The 24,486-nt window shown below is 65.2% G+C and overlaps 1 protein-coding gene across 4 annotated transcripts in view; it reads right to left on the bottom strand.

Annotated features, from left to right (window-relative positions):
* Positions 1-18,145, bottom strand: part of Zfpm1 (zinc finger protein, FOG family member 1) — a 56,127-nt gene extending 37,982 nt beyond the window's left edge. The window contains exon 1 of one of the 4 annotated variants that reach the window (XM_078032812.1): positions 17,633-18,145. In XM_078032812.1, the coding sequence (XP_077888938.1) occupies positions 17,633-17,672 (40 nt within the window). In that variant the 5' untranslated portion in view covers positions 17,673-18,145. Of the gene's footprint in view, positions 1-4,219; positions 4,239-15,509; positions 15,603-16,134; positions 16,187-17,632 lie in introns of those variants that run through there. The other 3 variants (XM_078032813.1, XM_078032815.1, XM_078032814.1) reach the window with 3 other exon arrangements.
* Between the last annotated feature and the right edge of the window lie 6,341 nt (positions 18,146-24,486).

Here is a 24,486-nt window from a genome sequence, read left to right as displayed (position 1 = left end):
CCCTCCTGGCTACACGGGTGGCAAGTCCCCCCGAGCGGCACCGTGGGCCGGGGCAGTGTGAGAACCAGGGCAGGCTCAGGAGCACTCCTGGGGCCCCGTGGGCTGCCGGGCACAGGCCCCTCTGGAAGGTGTGTCCAGGGGCCCCTCACCCTGGTCTCATCCAGCAGGACACAGGGGTGGCAGAGCACGAGCCACGGGCATGGGCAGAGCTGCAGGGGTGGCCTCCTCTCCAGGCTGTGCTCAGCCACCCCTGTCACCCAGTGCCCGAGCACCTCTCCCACACTGGGCCTTCCCTGAGCCGAGGGCATGCTGGAGACCCGGCAGTGCCCACACCTGCCCCAGAAACCCTGTGTGAGGCACGGCCGCAGGGGGCAGGCCCCACCAGGAGGCTGAGCAGTGGGCCTTCCTCCCCAAGCCCAGTGGAAGACTGGGTGAGGCCAGGGAGTGGTCAAGAGCTGGGGTCAGTTCGCCAGGCGGGACCAGGTGCCGAGCCGGGCTCTCAGGACTGCCTCCCTCTGGCTGGGGAGGGGGAGGGTGCCAGAAGGCGGGCGGCCTGGGGAGGGCAGTGGAGGTGGTGGAAAAGACCCCCCACCAGTTGTCACCAGGCCTGCCTCCTCGGCCTGCCGGCCCCGGGCAGCAGGTGGGCAGGCAGGGCACAGCGTGGCCAGGAGGGAGACCCTGGCCTCCAGGCAGCACAGAGCAGGCAGATAAGGCCTGATAACAGCAGGAAAATCGCAACAGACCCAGACTTTCCCACTGCCAGGCAGCGGGCACCTCAGGCCATGGGGGGCAGAGAGGGGACAGGACAGTCCTGCCCTCCTGGAGGCGGCACAGTTGGGAGCCTAGGGTGGCCGCCACCCAGCCAGGCTTGCGGCTGTGACCAGCCATCCCAGGAGTCCTTGTCAAAAAGCAGACCCGAGAGCTGGGCGTAAAACACGACCTCTCAAAGACCCCATGGACAGGGCACATTCAGGAGCGCTGGGCAAGCCCGCGGGCACAGCCCCCGCCAGGCCTGTGTCCCCGGCACTCGCAGGCCCACACTGGCCACCAGGAAGAGGCTTGGCAGACACCCAGGGGCTGGGCTCCTGCGCTGGAGCCCGCTCACGCCCCGATACCCCGAAGGTGCTCTCTGCGAGTGCCCACGTGAGCCTTCCCGTGGGGCATCTGTCACTGCTGCCTAAACCCGTGTCCCCAGGATGATGGCCAACCTCCCGCCACCACCCTCCCACCTGCTGGGTTAAAGCTGTCCTCCCTCAGACTCCGGGGACTCAGCTCAGCATGGCCTCCCTGGGCCCAGCGAAGTGCTGGGTAAGCCCAGACGGAGGAGTGCCAAGCCTGTCGCAGAACCCGCCCTGGGTGGGCCAGGGTCATGGCAAGCTGGGGCCCATGGCCTCCGCGCTAGTGAGTCTGGGCAGGGGACACACGGCCAATCAGCTTGACCCTCTCGACCCCACCCAGAACCTCACAGAGGGTACTCCATGCCCCTGCGACTGGAACTCAGTGCTCCAGGCTCCTGGGGTGGCAGTGCCTGGAGCCTGTCCCCTCAGGTGGTGAGGGCCCCCTCGTGCAGTGGACAGCTACTGTTGGGGGTGAGCTCCAGAAAGGCCAACCCAGTGTGCCTGGCCTCAGCACAACATGCCCCGGAGGCAGGCCCTGGGCCTCGGCAGGCCTGGAGGGTCCCTGGCAATCCTGGGGCAACCTCAGCAAGACGCAGGTCTCAACAGAGCCAAGCAGACCCGCTCTGGGCTCCAGGACCCACATGCTCCTGAGCTGGGCTGCTGGGACGGACCTCAGCCTTCGAGACTCGCCGTGTCCTGTGGATGAGGTGCACTCTCCTCGAGACGCAGGCTTTAAAGGCCTGAGCTGGGGAGTGCGCGGGCAGCAGGTGCGCCCAGGCTCAGGCTCACGCGGAGCAGCACACCCCGCCCCACGTCCAAGCTGGCCAGTGCGTCCGTATGACATCACCTGCCTTTCTTTGCTGATTTTCACTGACCCAGGATTTGACGGGGCCGGCGCCTTGTGCCTGTGGCGCCCATGGGCTCCTGACCCGCCGGGCACGGGCTGCTCCGGAGCTCGCCTTCCTCTCTGGACAGCCGCTCCGTGCCCACTTTCAACCCCTTCTTGGAGATGGGCTGTGGGTTTAACTTGCCCTGGGACATGGCCACTCAGGGTTTCTGGCTGGCCCTGTCCTCTGGGGGCTCTCCGGCTCCTGGAGTGGAGTGGACATCCTAACCAAGGCAGGTTCCGGCTCTCACGCAGCTCACCTAGGGGCACCCTACTTTGCAGACAGGGAAACAGCAGAGAGGCCTCTCAGCGAGCAGAGTGGGAAGCCCACCCCGCCCTGCCCATCAGACGCCCACCAGGGCCCAGGGCTCACACATTGGGAAACGGGCACCAGTCACCACCTTGCAGAGTCGCCACGAAGAGGGGACAGCGAGGTCTGAGGAGCTCAGGAAGGCCTCGGCCCGGCCATTCACAACGGCAGCAGGCTGAGGTGAGGGGACAGGTCCAGCCCAGACGAGGAACGGGGGACATGGACCTCAGCACCACACGGGCAGCACTGTGTGCAGGATGAAGAGCAGGTGGCATGAGGGCTTCCTGGAGGAGGTGGCATTCAAGCTGTGGCTGAGAGGAGCCCAGAAAGGGTGTCTAGGCAGGTTGGAAGAGCGGCATGGGGTAGGGAGGCCAGGGTGGGGAGGCTGGGCTGGGCCTATTCTCCCAGCAGGACGCAGCTCCTCCAGGGTCTTCCCTCTGCCCCGAGCCTGCCCCTCTCTCAGGCCAGAGCCATCAGGCTGGGCCCTCGCTCAGTCCCCAGGGCAGGGGCTGGGCGGGGCTGCACTGAGGAAGGCGGCTGCGGGGAGGGCAGCAGCCTGAGAAGGCCCAGCCCCTGCCTGGGAGCTGGGTTTCAGCCGAGCGGCTGCGGCTGCCAAGTCCGCATCCCCTCGGCGCGGCCTGCGCTCACTCAACATTCATCACGGCTGAACTCGGAAACTTTATCAACGCTGAGGGTTGGCGCCATCTCTGGGCCCGGCCACTCCCGGCCTGCGATGGGCCTGATAGCCGCTGATAGATTACACGAGATTGTTTCATCTGGAGGACGGATTACGGATGCTGGGGGTGGGGCGGGCCGTGTGGGGCCGCGTGGGAGCTGCAGCCCAGGGCTGTTGACGCACTTGGGTAAGTGTGGCCCTGACCAGCTGTGGACAGTCCGGCCACGTGCCAGGCAGGGGCGGCCGAGGCCACGCAGGGCATGAGTTCGAAGCATCCTGGGAGCAAGAGAGGAGGAACGGATCCGGCGGCCGCAGTGCGGTCCTCTCCAGATGGGCGGTCAGGGCCCGTGACAAGGCTGAGGCCTGACTAAGGGAGCCGTCGCAACGGCCACTGGTCAGATGGATGGAGGCAGAAGGCTGCCCAGCACAGGGCAGCTGCGGCGTGACAGGCCCTCTGGCCCACGAGGGGTGGCCCCAGCCCTGCTGCGCCCACCGTGCCCAGGGCCCTCCCAGCTGCCCCCTCACCGCCTACTTTACTGACCTGTGAGGCCCAGTGGTCTGTGCTGGTCATTGGGCACACTCACACGTTCCAAGCTGATCTCCTCCCCTGCAGCCCCTCTTTGAGGACCCCTGCCCCCACTCCTGGCCTCCATGCTATCAGCACCAGCAATGGGGGCTCCATGGTCCACACCACAGCCCTCCATGGAATTAGGGGATAGGGATTCTCCTCCCCACCAGGCCGGGATCCCGGAGTCACAGGAGTCCCTGATGGGGTCTCTGGCCAGGATTGTGGGTCACCTTCTACAAAGAAGCCACCAAGGAGGGCAGAGTGGACTTAGATGCAGAGTCCCCTAAAGTCCCCACAGCCATGCCCTCCTCACGCCTCTGGAAACGGGAACTCGGGAAGACCCCGGTGTCTCCAGTGTGGCCACAGAGAAAGGGACCCAGGAGAACCTGCTGGCTCACCCCAGGTGTGAGCGGGGAGACCACGGCCACCAAGGCAGGTGCTCAGAAACCATCCTGGGCGAAGAGCAGATCCCTTCCCATTTACAGATGCATAACAGAGGCTTGGAGGATGGACTCCCCACCCCCGTGTCCCGACCTTGGGCCAGGCCAGGTTGTGCGTGAGTCACAGTTGGAGGGCTGGGGTCAGGGAACAGCATGCCCAGGGCCTGTGGGGAGCCTGGAGGCCAGGGTGGGCCCAGGGGGCTGGCTGGGGTCGTCCCTACCCATTCTAGGAGCTCAGTGTCCCCTCTGACCGCTGTCAGATCTTGGGTCCTCCGTGTCCTGGTCCCCCTGATTCAGGTGTGAGGTCTGGACTCTGACACTGTGCCAGGCAAAAGGCCAGCCCTGGCACTGAGGCCTGGAAAAAGCTGGGCCCGGGGGCATTCCCACCGGCAGCAGGGCCTAGGGTGACACAGCGGCCCGCACTTTAGGGGAGGCCGCACCCTCTCCCTGGAGGGCCCACTCCACAGCAGCTCGGCCAATCCCTGGGCCTTCGCTCCTACTCATTTGCATGCCCCCTTTCTACTGGCTGCTAGAGGGTGGGTGAGAAGGACCCTGAGGGCCAGGGGTCTGCCTGAGGGGCGGGGCTTCGGTGGGGCGGGGCTTCGGCGGGGGCGGGGCTCCCGTCTGCCTGGAGCGGGCGCGGCTGCTGCGCTGGGGTGTGTCCTGGAAGTGGGGGGTTTTGAGTGACCTTCCCCAGGTTCAGGCTGCGTGGGGAGCGGTGTTCCTCGCTGCCCGAGGGATGAGTGGCGGGGAGATGCTCCCTGGGTCGCGGGGACTGGGCCCTGTTCCAAGGCTCGCTCCTCCCCGGGGCAGGCCTTTCTGCGGCCACTCGCTATCTCCAGCTGCCCGGCTCAGGGCTTCCTTTGCAAAGCCGGGGCGCGGCGCAGCGTGCACCTCCCTTCGGGCCCGGCCGTCGCCTGGCGCGGTGGGCGCGGGTGCGAGCGCCTCGCTTTGTTCCTGGCATTTTGGTGGCGAGATAAGGGGAGGCGGCCGCGCGCAGCAGATGGATAACGCGATAGCGCTCCGCGCGCCGCCTATCGCACTTTCCATCGGTTCCCTTTTCTCTCTTTCTTGTTGGGGGCCGGGCAGGGTGGAACCCCACCCCACCCCCGGAGCCAGGGAATCGGGTGGGGGCCTCTTCTCTTACGCCCCAGGCAGAACGGGCACCCAGGGCCTGCCCAGAGCTGACTGGGAGAGGGAGGGTCCCAAGGCAGCGGGAGAGGCAGGGTCTTCAGGCCACTAGGAGCAGCAGCAGCTGTGCCATGCTCTATCTGGCCTGCTGGCGAGCACCCACGGGCACTGCCCACCTTCTAGATGAGAGCAGAGAGGCTCAGAGAGTGAAGTTGCTTGCCCAAGGTCACACAGCAAGGGCAGGTGACTGGGTGTAAGCATGCCTCTCTGGCCACACTTCGAGTTGTCTGGAAAGGGGAACCCCCTTCTCAAATGGGTGGGCTAGTGGGGGCACTCAGGAGATGGCCGGAGCCCAGCAGGGACTCTGGGCCCAGGGCCTGCAGGCAGACTTTAGCATCCTCAGCCCTGCTTTACAGATGTGGACAATGAGGCTCAGAACAGCGAGGTGCTGGAGAACAGGGGCGACAGGCAGGCTGGGCCCCAGGCTCCCTCCCAAGCACCCCGGAGGCTCTGGGCTCCCTGCGTGATTCTTGTAACCTCCATCTGGAGACACTGGTGACCAGGGGCATCCAAGCAGTGGACAAGGGGTCACCATGGACAGGAGAAGGCTCTGGGCCTCTGCAAAGCTCAGTGAGGCCATCAGCAAACGAAGTCATTTGCCAGAAACCGCAGAAGAATGGCGGCAGGAGGGTAGAGAGGAGGTGCAGGGCCCTTGCAGCCATGTGTGCCCCAGGTGGTGCCCACCACCCTGCCAGGACCTGCAGGCCTGGGCAGCTCCACCTCCTCCGTCCGCTTCTCAAAGCTGAGCATGCGGGGACTGTGCGTGTGGCCATGGCGCAGGCGAGGGGACCAGACCAGGGGTGTGTTAAGTCACTTGCCCAGAGGTGGGATTTGAGCTCTGGCAGCTGCACCCCACAATTATCCCTTACCCCAGAGACACCTGGTCTTCCTGAGACAGCTGACTTTCTTAGAATGTGGATATAGAGCAAAATCCAGAGGATTTTTCCTCATCAAAGGAGCCCCAAGAAATACACAAGAGTAGAGACAGACCAGTCTTAGCCACAGCTTCCACTGTTCCTGGGACAGGGCTGTGGGCCCCAGCGGTCACTTTCCTTCTCTGTGCCTGGGCCTCTTTCCTTGAAATGGAGGTGGCAGGCCCACTAGGAGAGGGACCCAAGGCTGTAAACAGCTCAGAACCTCCAGCCAGATGGAGACCCAGATCTGGACCAAGCCTCTAAGAGTCCTTCTTGTTTCTTCTAATGCTGTGTGACCTTGGGTCAGTTACTCAGCCTGTCTGAGCCTTGAGTCATCAGAGGAGAAACGAGGTTATAATTACTCTTGACCTGTCTTATTCCACAAGACAGGTCAAGCCCAGGCCTTGCATGCAGCCAGGACTCAATAAAGGGAGCTATTAATAATGGCAACCATCAGGGTCATAACTGGGGAGTCCCAGAGACTCGGAGAGACGTTGGGGACCCTGTCCATGCTTCCTGCCCCTGGGACCCCAGAGAATCTCACTTTTCAAGAGTCACTGAAAAATGGACCCAGAGGCCAGCTGGGAGCCCGAGTGGCCTCAGGAGGGCCTTGTGGAGCAGGGCTGGGCTCAGCCTGGCCACCACCCCAGGGAGAGGCTGTCCCCACTGGGCCTCTGCTTCTCCTCCCACGTGGCGGGCGCCTCGCCTGTCCCTCAGCGGGAGGATTAGCCACACGCCGCCCTAATCGCCGTATCACACATCAGCGCAGGATCTCGGATCAGCTGAAGGAGACGGGCTTCATCCAGACAGACGCGCGCGCTACCTGAGCCCATCTGGGCCCGACTGTCACCGACAGGCCTGATGGCTGCAGTGGTGGGGACAGCCCTGAGCCCCGGGCTTCCACATGGGAAGGGGGTGACGTAGACAGAGCAGCCAGAGTTCAGATCCTGCCCCAACGCAGCTGGGGCTCTGCTGGGGCCTTGGCATGGAGTGAGCACCTCCTGTATACTGGCCACGTCCAGGGACCGAGGCAGGGACCGGGCAGGTGGAACCCCCGCCTGTGCAGTGCACCTTGACCAACGGTACCCACTGGACAGATGAGAACTGGGCCCCCAGACTGCCCTGAGGACACAGTCCGGGCACCGGGCTCCAACCCCATCTGCCCACCACCAGGCTGCAGGAGGCTTGGAGGCTGCATCAGCCCGCTGACCCTGCCGCCTGGGGCAGAGGCAAGTCCAGGGGGTAGAGGCTCGTGTGCTCTCCTGAGCAGAGCCCTGCTCCAGCCACCCCAGCCTGGCCTGCCAGGGGCCAGCTCCCCGGACAGTCTCTGTGCAGAGCCTGCCTGTGCAGCCGGACACTGGTGGCTGCCCGCCTGGCCAGGAGCGACGGCCAAGGGCTCCCCTCCGGGGCTCCGTCCTCCCCCCTTCTCCCTACCTTCTTTTTCAAAAACATAATTTATCTGTGTATTATCAAGAAATCCAGACACTTTAATCAGTGAGCTATGAAGTCAGAATTTCCATTCTTATCTGCGGGAGGAGTGGAAATGGAGGAGATAGGCCGATCCTGGTGGGGAATGCTAATGGACGGAGGCGGGGCGCTGGCCGCGGAGCCTATCTCCTCCATTATCGAGGCCGTATCTGGCCAACCATCGCGGCAGTAATGGGCCAGTTCAACTTTCCGAGTTATCACAGGAGCTGAAACCTGCGCCCGCCAGAGGCCCCGACGGGGAGACTGTGCGGGGACCAGGCTTCAGCCGCAGTGGGAGGGGACGGCCGTGGAGCCGGCACAGTGGAGGCCGGCCACTACCCTGGACGCTGCCTGTGTTGGGTGGCGCTGGGTGAGGGCCTGTGGCTCAGAAGGGGAAACTGAGGCGGGAGCCCCTGGGGATCCGTGGCTGGGAGGAGGCAGGCCGCGTGCGAGCAGTGATGGAGAGGGGAGTAGACACTCACCCCTGGCCCTGAAGGCAGGCCCTGTTCCCCAGTGGCTCAGCAGGCCCAGCCTCGGGAGCCATCAGCAGTGACCTGACAGGCAGGGCATCCTGGGGCATGGCCCCGCAGCTCCCCACTGGACTCAGGAATCCCAGCCCGGGCCCTGGGAGTGCGCCCGGGGCCCCTCGCAAATGTTGGGGGCTACCCACCTGCCCGTGAGTGGCCACCTGTACCACAGGAGAGGGAGCCCCAGACCCACTTGTGGCCACACCCTGGGCTTGACCCAGGGTCTCACCCCAGGACACCAGCCGGCCAGGGCCACGGTGCTGCCCAGCAGGGCTGGCCCACGGGTGCCTGGTGGAGCGGCAGCTCTGGACTCCTGCTGCGGCCTCTGCCCAGGGAGGAGGGAACTCGCCAAGGTCACGGTCCGGGAGGCACCGCGGGGAGCCCCGGGAAGGCCTCCATGTCCTGAGCGTGAAGATGGGCACCGCCAGGCCCAGCGTGGCCCGGGGACAGCTCTCCCCAGGAGAACCGCCCTGCAGTGGCCGTCTCCTGTCCCCAAGGTAGGTGCCAGCCTGACCTTCACACTCCTGGCCTCACTGCCTCCCGGGACCTCCTCAGGACTTCGAGGGGCGCGAGGTCAGTCTGTGCAGTGCTGGGCACGGCGTGGGCCCGGGCTGGGCTGCACGCGCTGGCGGCCTGGTGGGAGGGGCTGGGCCTGGGGCGCTGGCTTCCCTCATCACACGGAGGCCAGGAGCGCCCTTGCTGGGGTGGAGTCCTCCCAGGCTCTGTCCCTGTCCCCAGAGGAGGAGCTTCTGTAGGGGAGCGAGGCCACCTGGCCTGGGCCCCTCCCTGCCCGCTCCAGTGTCTGGCTCTGGGGCACAGACTTCGTGTGAAAGTACCAAGGAGGCGAGGGGCTAGAATGGGTCTCAGCACCCAGGACAGAGGGCTGGAGGTCAGACGTCAGGAGGAACCAGCAAGAAGCAAGCCCAGGAGACCGGGAAGGTGCAGAGATGCTGAGGGGTGGTCAGCAGTCGGGGGGAGAAAGGTGGCCCCTGTGTCCCTTCACTGAGTTGCACTGAACAACACAGACCCACCCCTGCTCTGCCTGGCCATGCCTGCCGTGGGGCCTCCGCCATCCTCTCCAACCGCGACCCACTGAGAGGGGGCACCTGAGACTCAGGAGCTCCTGGCACGAGGACCAGGCACCCTCAGAGCCCATCCTGGGTCCCCGAGAAAGGCCCATTTTGCAGAGAAGGAGACTCTGAGGTCAACTCCCCATAGGCACAGAGTGGGACAGCTGCAAACCTAGGGTGGGCCTGTCCCCAGCAGTGGCTGCTCACAGGGAACCCCCACTGTGGTTGCTTCTCAGGAGCAGCACCCTGCCCCCGGTTTGGGGGACACAGAACCCCAGCCTAGGAGCAGGGATAGGGCTCATGGAGACCCCCCACCCCCCTGCTGACTCTGTGCTGTGTGCCTCTCAGGCAGCCACCACCCTCTCTGACCCATTTCCTTGGATGCAGAATGGGTGAAGACCCCGAGTTTAAGCAGGTGTCTGAAGAGTCCCAGGAGGGATGGCGAACACGAGTGAGCCCACCAGCACTGGCACCCTGGACTGATGCCAGCCAAGGGACCCGGGTTCCAGGGCCAACTTTGACCTCACCCAGCTCAGAGGCTGCACAGTCGCCCCACGTTGCAGGTGGGGAAGCTGAGGCTCGGAGAGGCCGCGGCCACCTGGGGAGGTCAGGGGAGTGCCTGGGGGCAGGCAGGGGCCGCGCATCTACCCCACCAGCCCTGCCCAAGGTCAGCGCCACCCTCCCACTGGCCAGCCTGCGTCCCCCAACACACTGCTGAGGAGGGAGGAGGGAGGGGCCGGACAGCTCCAGGGGGCTGAGTGGACTCCACCCAGAGGCACCCCAGCCCAGGCCCCTGACCAGCTCCTGCCTCAGTGAACAAGTGGGGCCTTGGTTTTCCCACCTGTGAAGCTGGCCAGCGATGACGAGGCGGCCAGGCAGGGAAGGACCAGGGGCAGGGCCAGGCGGCCAGCACCTGAAGGGCAAGGCTGGGAAGCCCTGGGGACACAGCTGGCCCTCAGGATCATGCAGGACGGGAGGGCAGCCAGCAGCCCCCAGCAGCAGCATGTGGGGACTGGGCAGGTGACCCTACAGGCTGCTCCGGGGCCTCAGGTGCCCGCACACACAGTGGGGGGTGCTCGGGGGAGCTCCTGCTGCGCACCAGCGGGCAGGGCTGGGCCACGGTCACAGCAAGGCCGCTGGACTCCCGGCCAGACTCCAGGCTGGGCTCCTGTCCCGGGAGGGCCCTGCCCTGGTCGCCTCTACCTCTGGAGCCCTCGGGGTGCACCCGGGCCTGGGTAGGGCAAGGCTGCGCTGGGGGGGGTGGCCGGGAGGGTCGCGCTGGAGCCACGGCAAGGCCCCTCCCTCACCACCGCCAGCTCCCCGCTCCTCAGCCCCGGGCTGGAGAGGACAGCACTGTATACCAGCCCTGCCTGAGCAGGGGAGAGAGCCTGGGTGGGCCAGCTCTCGGCGCTCACCAGGCACCACTGTATACCCGACTCCTCCCCGTCTGCTCTCAGCGCTCACCAGGCACCACTGTATACCCAACTCCTCCCCGGTCAGCTCTCAGCGCTCACCAGGCCCCACTGTATACCAGCCCTGCCTGAGCAGGGGAGAGAGCCTGGGTGGGCCAGCTCTCGGCGCTCACCAGGCACCACTGTATACCCGACTCCTCCCCGTCTGCTCTCAGCGCTCACCAGGCACCACTGTATACCCGTCTCTTCCCCGGTCTCTTCCCCGTCTGCTCTCAGCGCTCACCAGGCCCCACTGTATACCAGTCCTGCTTGAGCAGGGGAGAGAGCCTGGGTGGGAGGGCCACGTCTGGGAGCAAGGGCAGCAGCCACCTGACACTGGGGTCTGTGAGTCAGGGCCATGTGCCCAGCCCCAGGGTCACCCAAAGCCAGACCACCAGGGCTGCAGGGGGCCTGGTGCCCAGTGTGCCTCTGCTCCCCTCGGCGGCCCTACAGCACTGGGGCGGCACTGACCTCAAGGCTCTGGGCCCCTTGGTTCTCATTTGAGAAATGGGAGATTGGACTGGGGCATGTGCCGTGGCCAGAGCACACGGGCACAGAGAGGGCACCACACAGCTGTCACCTGGGCCCAGGAACACAGGGAGGAGCAAGAGAAGGAGGGAGAGGATGAGAAGAGGACCAGGAGGGGGAAGGGAGGAGGAGGAGCAGCAGGAGGAGTACTGGGAGGAGGAGTCAAGGGAGGAGGAGGAGCAGGAGGAGGAGCAGTGGGAGGAAGAGGAGGAGGGAGAGCAGGAGGAGCAGTGGGAAGAGTGGGGGAGAGAGAAGAAGGAGGAGCAGTGGGAGGAGGAGGAGCAGCGGGAAGAGTGGGGGAGGGAGAGCAGGAGGAGGAGCAGTGGGAGGAGGAGGAGAAGGGAGAGCAGGAGGAGGAGGAGGAGGGAGAGCAGGAGGAGGAGCAGTGGGAGGAGGAGGAGAGCAGGAGGAGCAGTGGGAAGAGTGGGGGAGAGAGAAGAAGGAGGAGCAGTGGGAGGAGGAGGAGCAGTGGGAAGAGTGGGGGAGGGAGAGCAGGAGGAGGAGCAGTGGGAGGAGTGGGGGAGGGAGAGCAGGAGGAGGAGCAGTGGGAGGAGGAGGAGAAGGGAGAGCAGGAGGAGGAGCAGTGGGAGGAGGAGGAGGGAGAGCAGGAGGAGGAGCAGTGGGAGGAGGAGGAGGAGGGAGAGCAGGAGGAGGAGCAGTGGGAGGAGGAGGAGGGAGAGCAGGAGGAGGAGCAGTGGGAAGAGGAGGAGGAGGGAGAGCAGGAGGAGGAGCAGTGGGAGGAGGAGGAGAAGGGAGAGCAGGAGGAGGAGCAGTGGGAAGAGTGGAGGAGGGAGAGCAGGAGGAGGAGCAGTGGGAGGAGGAGGAGAAGGGAGAGCAGGAGGAGGAGCAGTGGGAAGAGTGGAGGAGGGAGAGCAGGAGGAGGAGCAGTGGGAAGAGTGGAGGAGGGAGAGCAGGAGGAGGAGGGAGAGCAGGAGGAGGAGCAGTGGGAGGAGGAGGAGGAGGAAGAGCAGAAGGAGGGGCAGTGGGAGGAGAGGGAGGAGGGAGAGCAGGAGGAGGAGCAGTGGGAGGAGCAGGAGCAGTGGGAAGAGTGGGGGAGGGAGAGCAGGAGGAGGAGCAGTGGGAGGAGGAGGAGAAGGGAGAGCAGGAGGAGGAGCAGTGGGAGGAAGAGGAGGAGGGAGAGCAGGAGGAGGAGCAGTGGGAGGAAGAGGAGGAGGGACAGCAGGAGGAGGAGCAGTGGGAGGAGGAGGAGGAGGAGGGAGAGCAGGAGGAGGAGCAGTGGGAGGAGGAGGAGGGAGAGCAGGAGGAGGAGCAGTGGGAGGAGTGGAGGAAGGAGAGCAGGAGGAGGAGCAGTGGGAGGAGGGGGAGGAGGGAGAGCAGGAGGAGGAGCAGTGGGAGGAGGAGGAGGGAGAGCAGGAGGAGGAGCAGTGGGAGGAGGGGAGGAGGGAGAGCAGGAGGAGGAGCAGTGGGAGGAGGGGATGGGAGCAGTGCACAGGACTTGCCCATGAGCCCAGGGCCAGTCAGGGGCCCACATCTGCCCATTTCATGCCCACTGTCTGGTCCCAGCAGGCCTGCAGTGTGGGGCGGGCCAGTGCCATCCCTGCCCTCAGGGAGCTCACGGGACCGAGGGGGTAGCAAGGGTTTGAGCCAGGCTGCCTGGGCAGGCATGCACAGGGCGTCAGCAGGCATCTGGGCTGGGGCACCCCATGCACAGCGTGAGCAGGGAGGAGCCTGACCCTGGCCCTGCTGAGCTGGCTCCCTGTCCACAGGCCTGTGTGTGAGCCGAGCTCCTACCCCACTTTCACCTGTCTCCTAATGAAACAGCCAAGGACAGGTGACCAGCGGGTGGGGGGTGCCAAGGTCATGAAGCAGGGGATTCCTCCTGCAGGTGCTGTCCCAGCTCCCAGGCCCTGGGGACAAGGCCGGTCCTCCTGAGGGGGAGAGCCAGTGAGCTCTGGAGACATCATGAAGCTGTAGCCTCAGTCTCCCTTTCTGTGAAATGGGGACAGGAGCCTCGAAACCTCCAGGAGACCAGGGCTGTGGTGGGCAGGCAGGCAGCAGTCCACCCGGGGCCCGAGTTCTCCAGGATGGCCTCTAGGCAGGCCCAGGCCCAGGTCCACAGGTTGGCGATACCAATCGGGAGGCAACAGCTGCCTCTAGGAGGAGGGCTGTCGATGGCAGATAGGCCAGCCGGGAGTATTATTCACGGGCCCGTCAAGCCCCGGGAACGTCTGGTTGGCATAGAAACAGGAGATAAGGGGCACAATTAATGGCATTGCATTCCTCCTCCTTTCTTCCCCAACTGACCCACTTAAATCCCGGCGTGCTTGGTGCCATGCTGGGTCCTGGTGACCTCCAGGGAGGGGCCCTGGGCCAGAGGGATTGGGTCCCGGACTCAGGCCCCGGTTAGGGCTGGGTGAGGCCTCCCCAGGGGCTGCCCTGTGCACTGACGTCTCAGGAAGGAGGGCAGTGGGAATTGAGAGGACAGGGTTGGAAAGACCCAAGGTCCTCTGCTCCTCCTGCAAGCCCACTCACGGACGTGGAGGCCGAGGCGGGGTTGCTGGAAGTGGTGAGGAACAGCATGCCATTCAGGTCTGGTGGCCGGGCGGGGCCAGGCTGCCTGCATCAGCTCTGGCTGGTCTTCTTGGGTGAGAGACTTGGTTTCTCTGTGCAGTCTCCCTGCACGGTGGAGGTGGGCCAGGACCTTCTGTGGGAGCAAGTGCCCTGTGTGGCAGCCAACACCAGCCCTGTCATCACTCTCAAATGACAAGGTGAGCTGCCTGTCCTCCCCAGGCCCAGGAATGCAGGACGGCCAAGGGCCAGGAGCCCGGGCCAGGCCTTCACAAGTGTCAGAGGATGGTCATGTGGGCTCCAGGGTCCACTAGATCCCTGGAGTCCAGGAGCAGGGCAGGGGCAGCAGAGTCCCTCCCCACCTCCAGCTCCTCTGCTACCAGTCACTGGCTGTGTGCTCTCAGGACGTGGGACAACCTGACCGCCACTGCCAGGTGCCCTGCGGGTGCTGCCCCCTCAGGATGGCGACCAGGGCTGGGGACGATGGGGCAAGGCCAGCTGAGGGCAGGACTTCCACTTGCTGACCCTTGGATGGCAGACCTGGTTACACGTTTCTCCAGCAGGAATCGGCAGTGAAGGCCAGAAACCTCCCAGCACCCTCCCAGCACTGCCGGCCCCAGGTGGGCGGGCGGGCGTCAATGCTGAGGGAGCACAGAGCAGCAGGTGGCTTTGAAGCTGGGGTGAATTAGTCACCCAAGGATTCGTTTAATCAAACTGCTAATGTGTGAAAAACACCTCCCCTGCAGTGGGGTGGCAGAGGCCTGGGGCGGAGAGCAACTCCTGCATCTTCAGGAAGCCCGGGCCTCAGCCAGCTCCACTTGGTATCCGGGGTCCACAGTCCCCCCACTGAATAGGGCCCCTCAGGGTCTCTGGCCTGACCTGGGGGCTTACTGCTGACTGAGTTTTCCAGGGAGGAGCCCTCAAGCCAGTCTGAGGCTCTACCACCCCAGCCTCCGCCCCACCCACACAGGCCTAGCCCTCAGCCCGCCACACCACAGGAGAGCAGGGAACTGTGCTCCCTTTGCAGAGCTGGAAACTGAGGTCAGCCTGTCTCTGGAAGGGCCCCAGGGCTGGTCTCCCCTTCCCCTTCTGCAAAGCATCCCCAAACCCCTCCTCAGGCCCCTGGCTCATTTACTCAGCCCCCACCAGAGGCCCGGTGCCTGCACACAGCAAGCACTCAATAGATACTTGTCAGTCAAGGCAGATGGGAACAGACCTTTCCCTGACTCGGGACCCTGTGGAAAAGGCAGCAAGTGGCACAAACTGGGCTCCTCCCCAAACAGCTGGCCCATGGAAACCACCTTGAGTTGTTCTTTAAGAAAACTCCTGCACATCACACCTGATTCTTGCCAGGAACCAACAACCCGACATGATTCAGGGGAAACCACCTTCTTCTGCAGGTGACAAACCCTCTGGCCCGCAGCACCATCTAATAGGAATTAGGGGCGGGGTGTCCTCTCTCTCAGCTCCGGCCTGTACAAAGTCAGTTTTCTTTCATTTTGATGGACTGTACCACCGCCGCAGGGGAGGATCAACTTCTTGGCAATTAAGCCTGTTTGGGGAAAAGCTCTCCAGATGGACCGCGCTGACGCCGGCTCCCCCCACCCCGTAGAGCCTCCCGGGCCCCCTCTGCCCCAGCCGCGACACCCCCGCGCTGCTGTAGCCTCGAACCCAGCGGGGCCTGGTGGCCTTAGATAAGGCCTCTTATCGCTCTTGGCGATCGCCATCGGGCCGACCGGCCCACGCTTATCAGAGCTCACATCGACCGGGGCGGGAGGGAAGCTCCGCGGGCCCGGGGCGCCGGGGGTCCTGAGCTGCGCCCTGCCCTGCTCACCCCGCCAGCGGCCTGGCCTATCGTCGCAGCCATCTGGCCGGCCAAGGCCGCGCTCCTGCCTCGCCCTCCCCCCGCTCCCACGTTTGAAGTTAATAAATGGAAGCGCCTATCGCGGCCGCCATCGGTTGCGCGCCTTATCAACGCGGCACATCTATCTCCGCTCAGAACAAAAGGCGCACAGAGGCGCGGGCAGCTGCGCCCCGGCTTTGATGGGGGCACGGGCGGGGGGGGGGCGGCCCGAAGCGCTCGGCCCCCTCCCCTCCACACCCTGTGCAGGGCCGCAGGTGAGGCCAGGGCAGCGGGCGCGCAGCTGCGAGGGCCGCACGCACAGCCCCGGGCAGAGGGCGGGCAGGCGCCGCCGCTTGGTGACAATCAGCGTTCTCATCTTAACGCGCTTAGATCTGTCAGGGGAGGAGGCGCCCTGGGCCCCAAGCTGCTGGGAGGGTCGCTGGGACTGCCTCCCAGGTCTGGCCCCTTCCCCGGCCCAAGTCCTGGGACGCGCCAGGGGGCTCCTGGGGGCTGGCCGGCGCAGTCCCAGTCCCCAGCGTGCGCCGCTGGCCGACCCAGCGGGCCGGGCGCTACTCTGCTCCCGAGGCCTTATCTGCGCTGGCGATCGGTTCCTAACCTGCGATCTCCCTGCCGGAGTTATCTGCCGTTCTCATCACGCCGAAGCACACTCACACGCGCTCGCACTGAAGGAGCCGGGGCTCACGGGGGAGGAAGGGAAAAAGAAACCAGAGAAGAGCGCGCATCGGGACCGTGGGTGGCTTAATACTGAGTTGACATGATAGAAGGCGACTTTCGGAAAACAGGTCCCGTTTGCATTTGGGGAGTCGGTTACGGGAACCCGGATTCCCACTTGAGCCCCCGCTTTCCGACACCTCAGGATGGAGACACTCCCACAGGCTAGGGCACTTGGGTCCTGTGGGTAGAGAAGGCAGTGTCCAGGCGCCTGGAGCTGGGCAGCCAACCGGACCCTCCTCTCACTACCGAGCTGGCCCGGATGACCTGATGTCTGGCCAGTGGGAGGCGCTGGGGGAGGAAGCCCCACGCCGAGCCAGGGCCCTGGCCGCCGAGGCGCGAAGTTATTATTGGCGTGGGGTGGGGAGGGGCGCTTCCTGTGCGCTGGCTAGCTCCTGGAGCAGCCAAGTGGTCGCGGCAGCCCAGTGGTCCAGAGAGTGCAAGACATGTTATCGTGTGGCCATGGGTAAAGCAGACGTGCAGTGGCCCCTCGGCCGGGCGGGGAACTGCCCATAGGCCGCACCTGAGAGAAACTTGGACAAGTGCAGGGGCCACGCCAGCGGCCCGAGTCCCCAGAGCTCCTTCGTTGGCTCAGGGCAGCCCCCATGGGTGCAGGCATACAAGGACACTGTTTGCTGCCTGGGCAGCGACACTTGTAGGGGCAGACCTCCTGGAGGTGTCCCCAGGCAGGCAGGGCTCGGGTTCAAACCCCCATTGCCAGGCGAGGTTGGGGGGTCTGGTAGCCGGGGCAGAGCGCTGGGGCTGCTGCAGCAGCTGCACACCCCCCTCCCCCAGCCATGCGGCTCTGCGGCCAGCACTCGCGGGAGGCGCCGCCTGGTCCCCGCCACCTCTTCACGCCGTTCCTCGCAGCCCCAGGTGCCCCCTCTCGCTCCCCGGTCTCTCTTTCTCCCTCTAGATACAAAGCCTGGGAGAGTCAAGCGCGAGAGATAAGATCACAATTTCAGCCCGTCCCGACAGAGCGATCTTATCAGGATGGGACTTGCAGAATGGAATATTTTAAACTTTATCTGAGCCCAGATCGGGCCGCCCTATCGCCGCACCATCTCGGAGATGCGGGGGAGGGGCAGGCCGCGCGGTGTCCGGGCCGCGCCCCCAACCACCCTCCTCCGGATCCTTTGGGCGGTCACCCCCTCCGGGGCCGGACCCCCGGTGCCCGAGTCCAGACGCGGGGGCCCGGCCCGCCAGTGGAGATTAGATTACGGCGCGCTTGGCACACAGCGCGGGGGGCGCGGCGCGGGGTGAAGGTCGCCGGCGCTCGCGGGCAGAGCCGGGATGGGCGGCCGCGCGGGGGTGGCGCTCGGCGGCGGGGCGCTGGCGGGGGTCTGCGGGCGGAGGGGGACGGCCAGCAAAGTTTGACTTACGCTTGATCTGCCGGGGGTTGCTCTGTTTCCTCCTGGACATGTCTCCGGCGCCGCGCGCCCTCGCGGCGGCCGCCTCTAGCCCCTGGCGGGCGGCGGCGGGCGGCGGGGGCGCGGCGGGGCCGCGGGGCCGCTCATGCCCCCGGCTCCTGGGCTCCACGGCCGCCCCGGCTCGTGTCCCCAGCCCGCCGCGCCCGGCCGGGAGCCGCTGGCGCCGCCACGGAGGCCGGAGGCCACGGCCCTGCGCTCGGGCGCGCGGACTGCCCGGCGGGCGGGCGGCGGGCTGGTGCCGGCTCCTCCGCTCCCGCGCGGACCCCGCCGCCGCCGCCCGGCTTTTCTCAATGGAACCTGCGGGCAGCGAGCAGCGAACCCGCCGCCACCGTGAGGGCGCAGCGGGAGGGCGGGCCGGTCCGGGGCGGGGCCTGCGCGTCGCCGGCCGCTGGCCTCTCGCCCCGCCCCGCCCCGCCCCCAGCTCCTCAGCCCCGCCCCTCCCGGCCGTTCTTCCCCGCGCTGACCCCGCCCCCTCCTGGCCCGTCTTTCCCCACGCTGGCCCCGCCCCAGTCGCCTTGGTCCCGCCCCTCCTGGCCGGTCCGCCCCGAGGTGCCTTCCCCGCGCTCGGTAGATCTCTAGCCTTTCCACTCCCCTGAGGTCTCAGACTAGAGACCACGCTCGCACTGGGCGACCCATTCCGTCCCTGGGGGCCAGCTCCGCCCCCAAACCAGTCCCGACGTGACCGTCTCTGGAGCTGGGCCTCGCCCCGCCCCCTCCGCTGGATAACCCCGTCCCACGGCCTTGGTCCCACCCCGGGTCTTGGGCTCAGAGGCCCAGGCCACCTGCGCAGTGGGGACCGCCAGCGCGGGTCCGCAAGCCCGAGGCCTGTACGCCCACGTTTGTCCGAGGCCGTAATGGGGTGTGGAGGGGCTCTGGCCCAGGAGGGGCTTCCATCCAAGACTGCTGTGGAAGCGGCCCCGGGCAGCAGTGACTCCCTTATGTCTTCGCCTTAAAGGGAGCCGGAACCTGGGCTCTTCCCCCGTGGGTTTGGACTTGGCCAGAAAGCACAGCGAGCGGGGTCCGGAGGCCAGCAGCCCCTGACGCTGCCCTTGGGCCTCTTTCCTCAGGCTCTCTTGCCCCTGCCGGCTCCTGGCTGGAGGCCCTCCAAGGAGGTTCTCAGTAGCACCTCCCAGATCAGGAACGGCAGGTTCGCAGATAAAGAACCCACCCTCTTGTGATTTGGGATATGTCCCTGAGGTCCCAGAGGTGGCCCCATTTTCCATGGAAGTTATTGAATCTCAGGGATGCACTCAAAGTGGACAGATTCCAGGGTTAGCCCACTCCCAGGAGCGGCATTCTATCCATTTGTTATTCTTGGGCTGCATTTGGACCGGGAGTTGGGGTACAGGGTCTGTCAGGAAGGCTTTTCCAGAGAAGCCCGCTGACCTCCCCCTCCCCCCACAGGCAGTCAGTCACCGGGACAGCTGTCACCAGCACTGTCATGGGTACAGGCTTGCCTAGCCTGGGCGCTCCAAGTGGGAGCCCCCATCTTATTCCCACTGCTGTTACCAAGGCCCCTATTCTGCAAGAGGAGGGTATCTCCTGCCCCAGCCACCATCCCCAGGGAACTATGGAGGAGAGTGGCCAGTGGACAGGGGGCTGGGGTCCATTCCCTTGGACAGAAACACACTGAGGTCAGGAGTCCAGAAATCTGCGCTCAGCTTGCTTCTTGTTGCTCTCTGTGCGGGGCGGTGGGGACTGCCCTCCTGTGGCTAGGGAGAGGGAAATATGTCCCACTGGTTCACTAAGCCCAGGGTCCCCAGACACTTGCCAGCTAGGCAGAGCACTCCATGTCCCCACCTCCTCCCCAAGGGCAGCTGCTTCACAGGAAAGGCCCTGGGAGCTGGGGGTGATAGAGGGGGCTGCTGAGGCCAGCCCTGTTCTGGGTTGAGGCTGGTGCCCAGCCAGAGGCTTGAACTGAATCCCGTGCAGTGGCTGGAGAGCTGTGTTGAGGCGGAGTCCGAGGCTCAGCGGGAGGATTAGCGCCAAGGTGTGGGGTTAGTGGTGACTGTCTAGGCTGTGGGTGGCAGTGACTGTATACCTTTGGCCCCTTCTTTGCCTGCCTGCTGTACTTTGTCGACCCCACATATGGATGAGACCTGCAGCCCTGGGAGGAGGGACACGTGGTGGGTCAGACACCGAGCCTGCAGCCCCATGCAGTAGGAGAGCAGGCCCTGGGGCTGGCGATCCTCGCCGCATCCCGCCACCGAAGCCCCACTGGGCTGCTCTGCCCTTCACCCTCCCCTGCCCCGGGAGGGAGCAGCCCCGCCCAGGTGGGACGGGAGGAGCAGGTGTGGGGTGCTGAGGGTGGCCAGGGAGCCCCCCAGCCACCGCCATCCACAGACTCCCACTGGGAGCCATTTCCACCTGGCCCTGCATGTCCCGGTCAAGGTCATCAGTGGAGGACAGGATCACATTCCCCAGAGCCAGGTGTCCTTGATACCTACCAGAGCAGGCGGCTCTGCTCCCAGCAGTCTGCCCAGCCTGGTCCCGTCGCTCCCTGCTCACCAGAGGGCTCCCAGATGGGAGGGTGCCCGTCCTGGAAAGGCTGCCAGGGGCCATTGGCCAAGGGTGTCCACCTGAGAATGTCTCCAGCATGCCGCTCCCAGAATCCGGTGCAGCTGTTCAGTGGTCATGCCCGTCAGAAGGGGCAGGGTGGGCCTGGGGTGTGGGAAGTGCAGCCCTGGCAGTGCCCAGACCTCCTCCTGGGACAGAGCCTCAAGAGGAGGTGTCAGTTAGCACAGGGGGCGGGCGGCGGAGTGCAGGCCTCACAGTGCTCCGTCTGGGTGTCTGAGGGCCCGGTTCTGGACTGTGCAGGGAGGGTCTCCTCCGCCTCACCCCCCTCACGGTGGGGGCCAGGGAAGAGGGCTCGGATGGCCTGAGGGCCTCCCCTCCCCTCCCCAGGCCTGCATCAGCACAAGGGCTACCCTCCAGGACAGGTGCATTGTCAGTGGCTGGCCCAATGTCCCCACGCTGTCACATCCCGTGTGACCGATGCACAGCTCTCTGGGACAGGGTGCACCTGCCCCATGTTACAGATGCAGAAAGGGGTCTTGTTCCTCTCTAGGAGCCCTGCAGCTTGGAAGTGGGAGAGCTGGGAGGTGGCCCCGGGAGGCCTCGATGCGCCCCTCCTTTTCCTTTGTACTGGGGGTTGAGTCCAGAGGTGCCCTTACTACTGAGCCACATCCCTTTTTATTTATTTTGAGATAGGGCCTCACTAAGTTGCTGAGGCCAGTCTTGAACCTGTGATCCCCCTGCCCCAGCCTCTGATTGGCTGGGATCAGATATGGCCTCCCTTCCTGGTTCTTGAGAGTCCCTCTTCTTAACTCTGGTCTGGAGGTCAGAGAACTGCCTTAGACTCTGCTCTGCTGCCTTGGGGTGACCCTGGGCAGGTTCTTGACCTCTTGGTCCTGTTTCCTCATTGAAACATGGTGGGCTGCACTGTCGGGGCTCCAGTAGCCCAAGCACCCGAGGCTCTGGCTTGTGCCTGCCTCTGCCCTCTGCCCTCAGGCAGCTCCTCTGACGCTCGCTTCTAGCTGGCCTGCCCCAGGAGCTCTCTGGGTGGGCCGTAGCTGTGGGTGAGTGGGCCAAGAGTGGCCCCTCCCAGGTGCCGCGCCCTGCACAGGCTGTGGGGCTACCATCCAGGGACTCCCAGAATGTTCTAGAAACTTAGACTGGACCTTGAAGAATGAAGAGGATGCTCAGGAAAGAGTGCTGGGACAGGAGCAGGTGGACTGCACATGGGTGCCTCTGTCCACCCACTGCAGACCCACCCCAGGGTCAGCCCATGCCTCGGGTCTGTGACTGCACCTCAGGGGCTCTGAGATGCTGCTGCCTCCCCATGCCGCACCGTCACCCCAAACACTGTCTGTCCCTACTGTAGGCCAAGGCAGGGGGGCTGCACTGTCGGGGCTCCAGTAGCCCAAGCACCCGTGGCTCTGGGCTTGAGCCTTGCCTGCTTCTGCCCTCTGCCCTCAGAGCACCCCTCTTGGGCACCACTGTGGTAACCTCACACAGGCCTGCCCTCCCGAGGGCCTGAAGTCCCGTGGCCACGGGGCTTGGCACGAGCTGTGTGGGCCGCTGGGCGCGTCTGTCCTTCCTGTTGCCCAGACAGGACTGGGCCCCTGTCCCAGCTTGCAGCATTCTGGTGGCATCTCAGGGCAAGAGAGAGAGGAGCCTTCCTCCTGAAGCCCTGCCCTGAGCACTGATGCCCGGCAACTGGCCTCTGCCCACGGCAGCTCTCTGAGGAGCTGGGATTGCCCTTTGCCAGGCAGGTGAACCGGGGCCAGGAGGTCAGCCACTCGCCTGAAGCCACCCAGCAGGCCTGCCAGCTCTGGACCCGACGCTGGAGGCTGTTGTGGGGGACGGCGCCTAGACCTGGTGTCCCTCTGCCAGTCTCCCCGGGCGCTGGAGTCACGGGCAGCTGTGCCAGGGGCCGTCCTGACACTCGGGCGCTGGCTCTGTGACGGGTTTAATTAACTTCCTGTTTCAATGGGGGATAATGAGTTCCAGCACCATGTGACTCCATAAGGAGGTCAAGGCAGTGAGGGTGTCAGAGTGAATTAAGTTTGGAATTGGAGGCCGCGGCAGGAGGGCGGGGGACCTCTGCGCCACGCTGCCAGCGCCCCCTGGGTGGTGGGTGGCTGCCCTGGGCCGACTGCCCTGTGCCGTGGGCTGGGCAGGCGCTGGCTCTGCTCCACGCTGGGGACCTCCAGGCACGTCCAGGTGCCTGAGGACTGCAGATAGCCGGGGTCCTGCTCTGCAGGCCTCCTTCTGGCCCCGGTGGTCCCCTCTCAGTGGAGCCTGGTGCTGGGCCATGGCCAGGACTCCCGGGCTCTTGTCTGGAGTCCATCCCCAGGTGTCGGCCGAGGTTCACCCTTCCTGGCAGCTGTCTGTTCACGGTGGGCAAGGTGGTGCCGGCCAGGCAGGAAGTGCTGTCGGGACTTCCTTCTCTGAGAGGCGGTGGCCGCGTCACAGACAGGCTCTGCCCCTGCCCTCCTCCTCTGTCCCTCAGTCCTTCCCTCCCATCCAGAAACAGCTGCGGAGCCTCCGTCTAGGCCCTGGAGTCCACAGTGGCCCCACATGCCCTGTGGCTGCGGAGTAGGGTCTGGCAGGAGGTGGACAATGGAGGTAGTGGGCAGGCTGCGGCATGCGGCCGGGGCCAAGTCTATGGGGTGGAGCTGTGGGCCTGCTTTGGCCAGCGGGGTGTCTGCAAGGTGAGCAGAGGCCCATTAAGTGGGCACTGACTTGCTGGAGTCTGCATGCCGCGAGGAGGCCTGTCCAGCTGTTGGTCACCCCTGCGGGCCTGCCCACACACAGCACCTGCCTGAGTGAGCCCAGGTGAGGCCCAGGCCCTGCCCAGCCAGGTCCCAGAAGCACAGCACATCCTAAGTCCTTCTTTTTGGCCACCGGCTCCTGGGCTGGTGGTCACACACCAGTTGGAAGCTGAGACAGAACCAGTACGTGGAGCACGGGGCCCTACTTGCTCTGGGACTGGGCGGCCGGCAGGGGCTGGAATGGCTGCCCGCGGTGTCCATCAGCCAAGCTCTCAGCTCGGGGTGGTGGGTGGCCATGGTGCTGAGTGCTCAGGCACGTGGCCAGCTCAGCTGTGGGCGGGCGGGGCGTTGAGGTGCTGCAGTAGCCGAGTGGCTTACATTTGGTGCAGAGAGAGGACGCTGCAGAAGAAGCAGAGCCAGAGGAAGAGGCAGGAGAAGTGATGATCTCTCCAGCCAGGACAGAGCTCAGGGCAGCCGACTCTAAGGGCCGTGGGCAGGATCCTGAAGGCCGCAGGGCTGGGGCCAGGAACCCGAGCGGGCTGCCCCCCAGCAGCTGGCCAGTACAGAGGGCAGAAAGTTGTCCATGGGAGAGGACACCTTGTCTGGACCAGGACCCTAGGGCGAAGGTAGACATGCAGAGTCACCCTCAGGAGGCCAGACTGGGCTGGAACCAGGAGTCCAGTGTGGCCTGGCTGGACTGGGTACTGCCCAGGGCGAGAGACTACTCACCATTCCTCCCCTATTTGGGGGTATCGAGGGCCTCTAGCCTCGTCCTGTGTCTCACAAGAGAAGGTACCCCCAGCAATGGCGTGGGCCTCACCCACTCCTGGCCTGGTGGGGACAGCAGACCCCAGGCTGGCCCCTGATGGAGTTCCCGGGGTGGCCTCAGGTCATGTGGGGGGATGTTTTCCATGTGGTCAGAGAGCAGCTGTGATGGCTATACCTGGTGCCCTGACATGGAGAGGTGAGGCCTGGAAGCTTGGTTTGTGGTGTTCTTTCTTGGTCCTGGGGACTGGACGTGGGGCACTTCACCAGGAGCTATGCCCGTGCCACTTCATCTCTTATTTTAAGACAAGAGCTCAGTAAGTTGCTGAAGCTGGCCTTGAACTGCGGTTCTCCTGGCTCAGCCTCCCGGGTCGTTGCAATCACAGGTGTGACCACTGTGCCCAGCCCAGCCTCTTCTTGAGTCTGGGCTCCACGGCTGCCAGTCCAGCAGGATGTGGCTGCCCAGCTTCCACTTCCTGTTTCCTGGACTCGGCCACTGCTGTGAGGGAGCCGCGGCCGGATGTGTGTGAGCCCTCGCAGGACTCCAGCCCGGGCTGCCCGTGGCCTCCCAGACACAGTTGGAGCCCAGGGAGCGAGGGCTACTCTGAGCACCGGGGGCGGGTTTGCTGTGCAGCCAGCAGGACAGAGGCCCCGCCATGACAGACCTGGGGTGGTGGCAGCCCCGCGTGGCTCTCAGAGGCCTTGTGGGGTGGTCTGCTCTCTCTGCCAGTGGGGTCTGCTGGCCTGGGTGCGAGCGAGCGAGGC

This window comes from Ictidomys tridecemlineatus, chromosome 15 (assembly GCF_052094955.1).
Source record: "Ictidomys tridecemlineatus isolate mIctTri1 chromosome 15, mIctTri1.hap1, whole genome shotgun sequence".
In the NCBI taxonomy this organism is placed as follows: domain Eukaryota; kingdom Metazoa; phylum Chordata; class Mammalia; order Rodentia; family Sciuridae; genus Ictidomys; species Ictidomys tridecemlineatus.
This window is presented reverse-complemented; position numbering and strand designations above follow the sequence as displayed.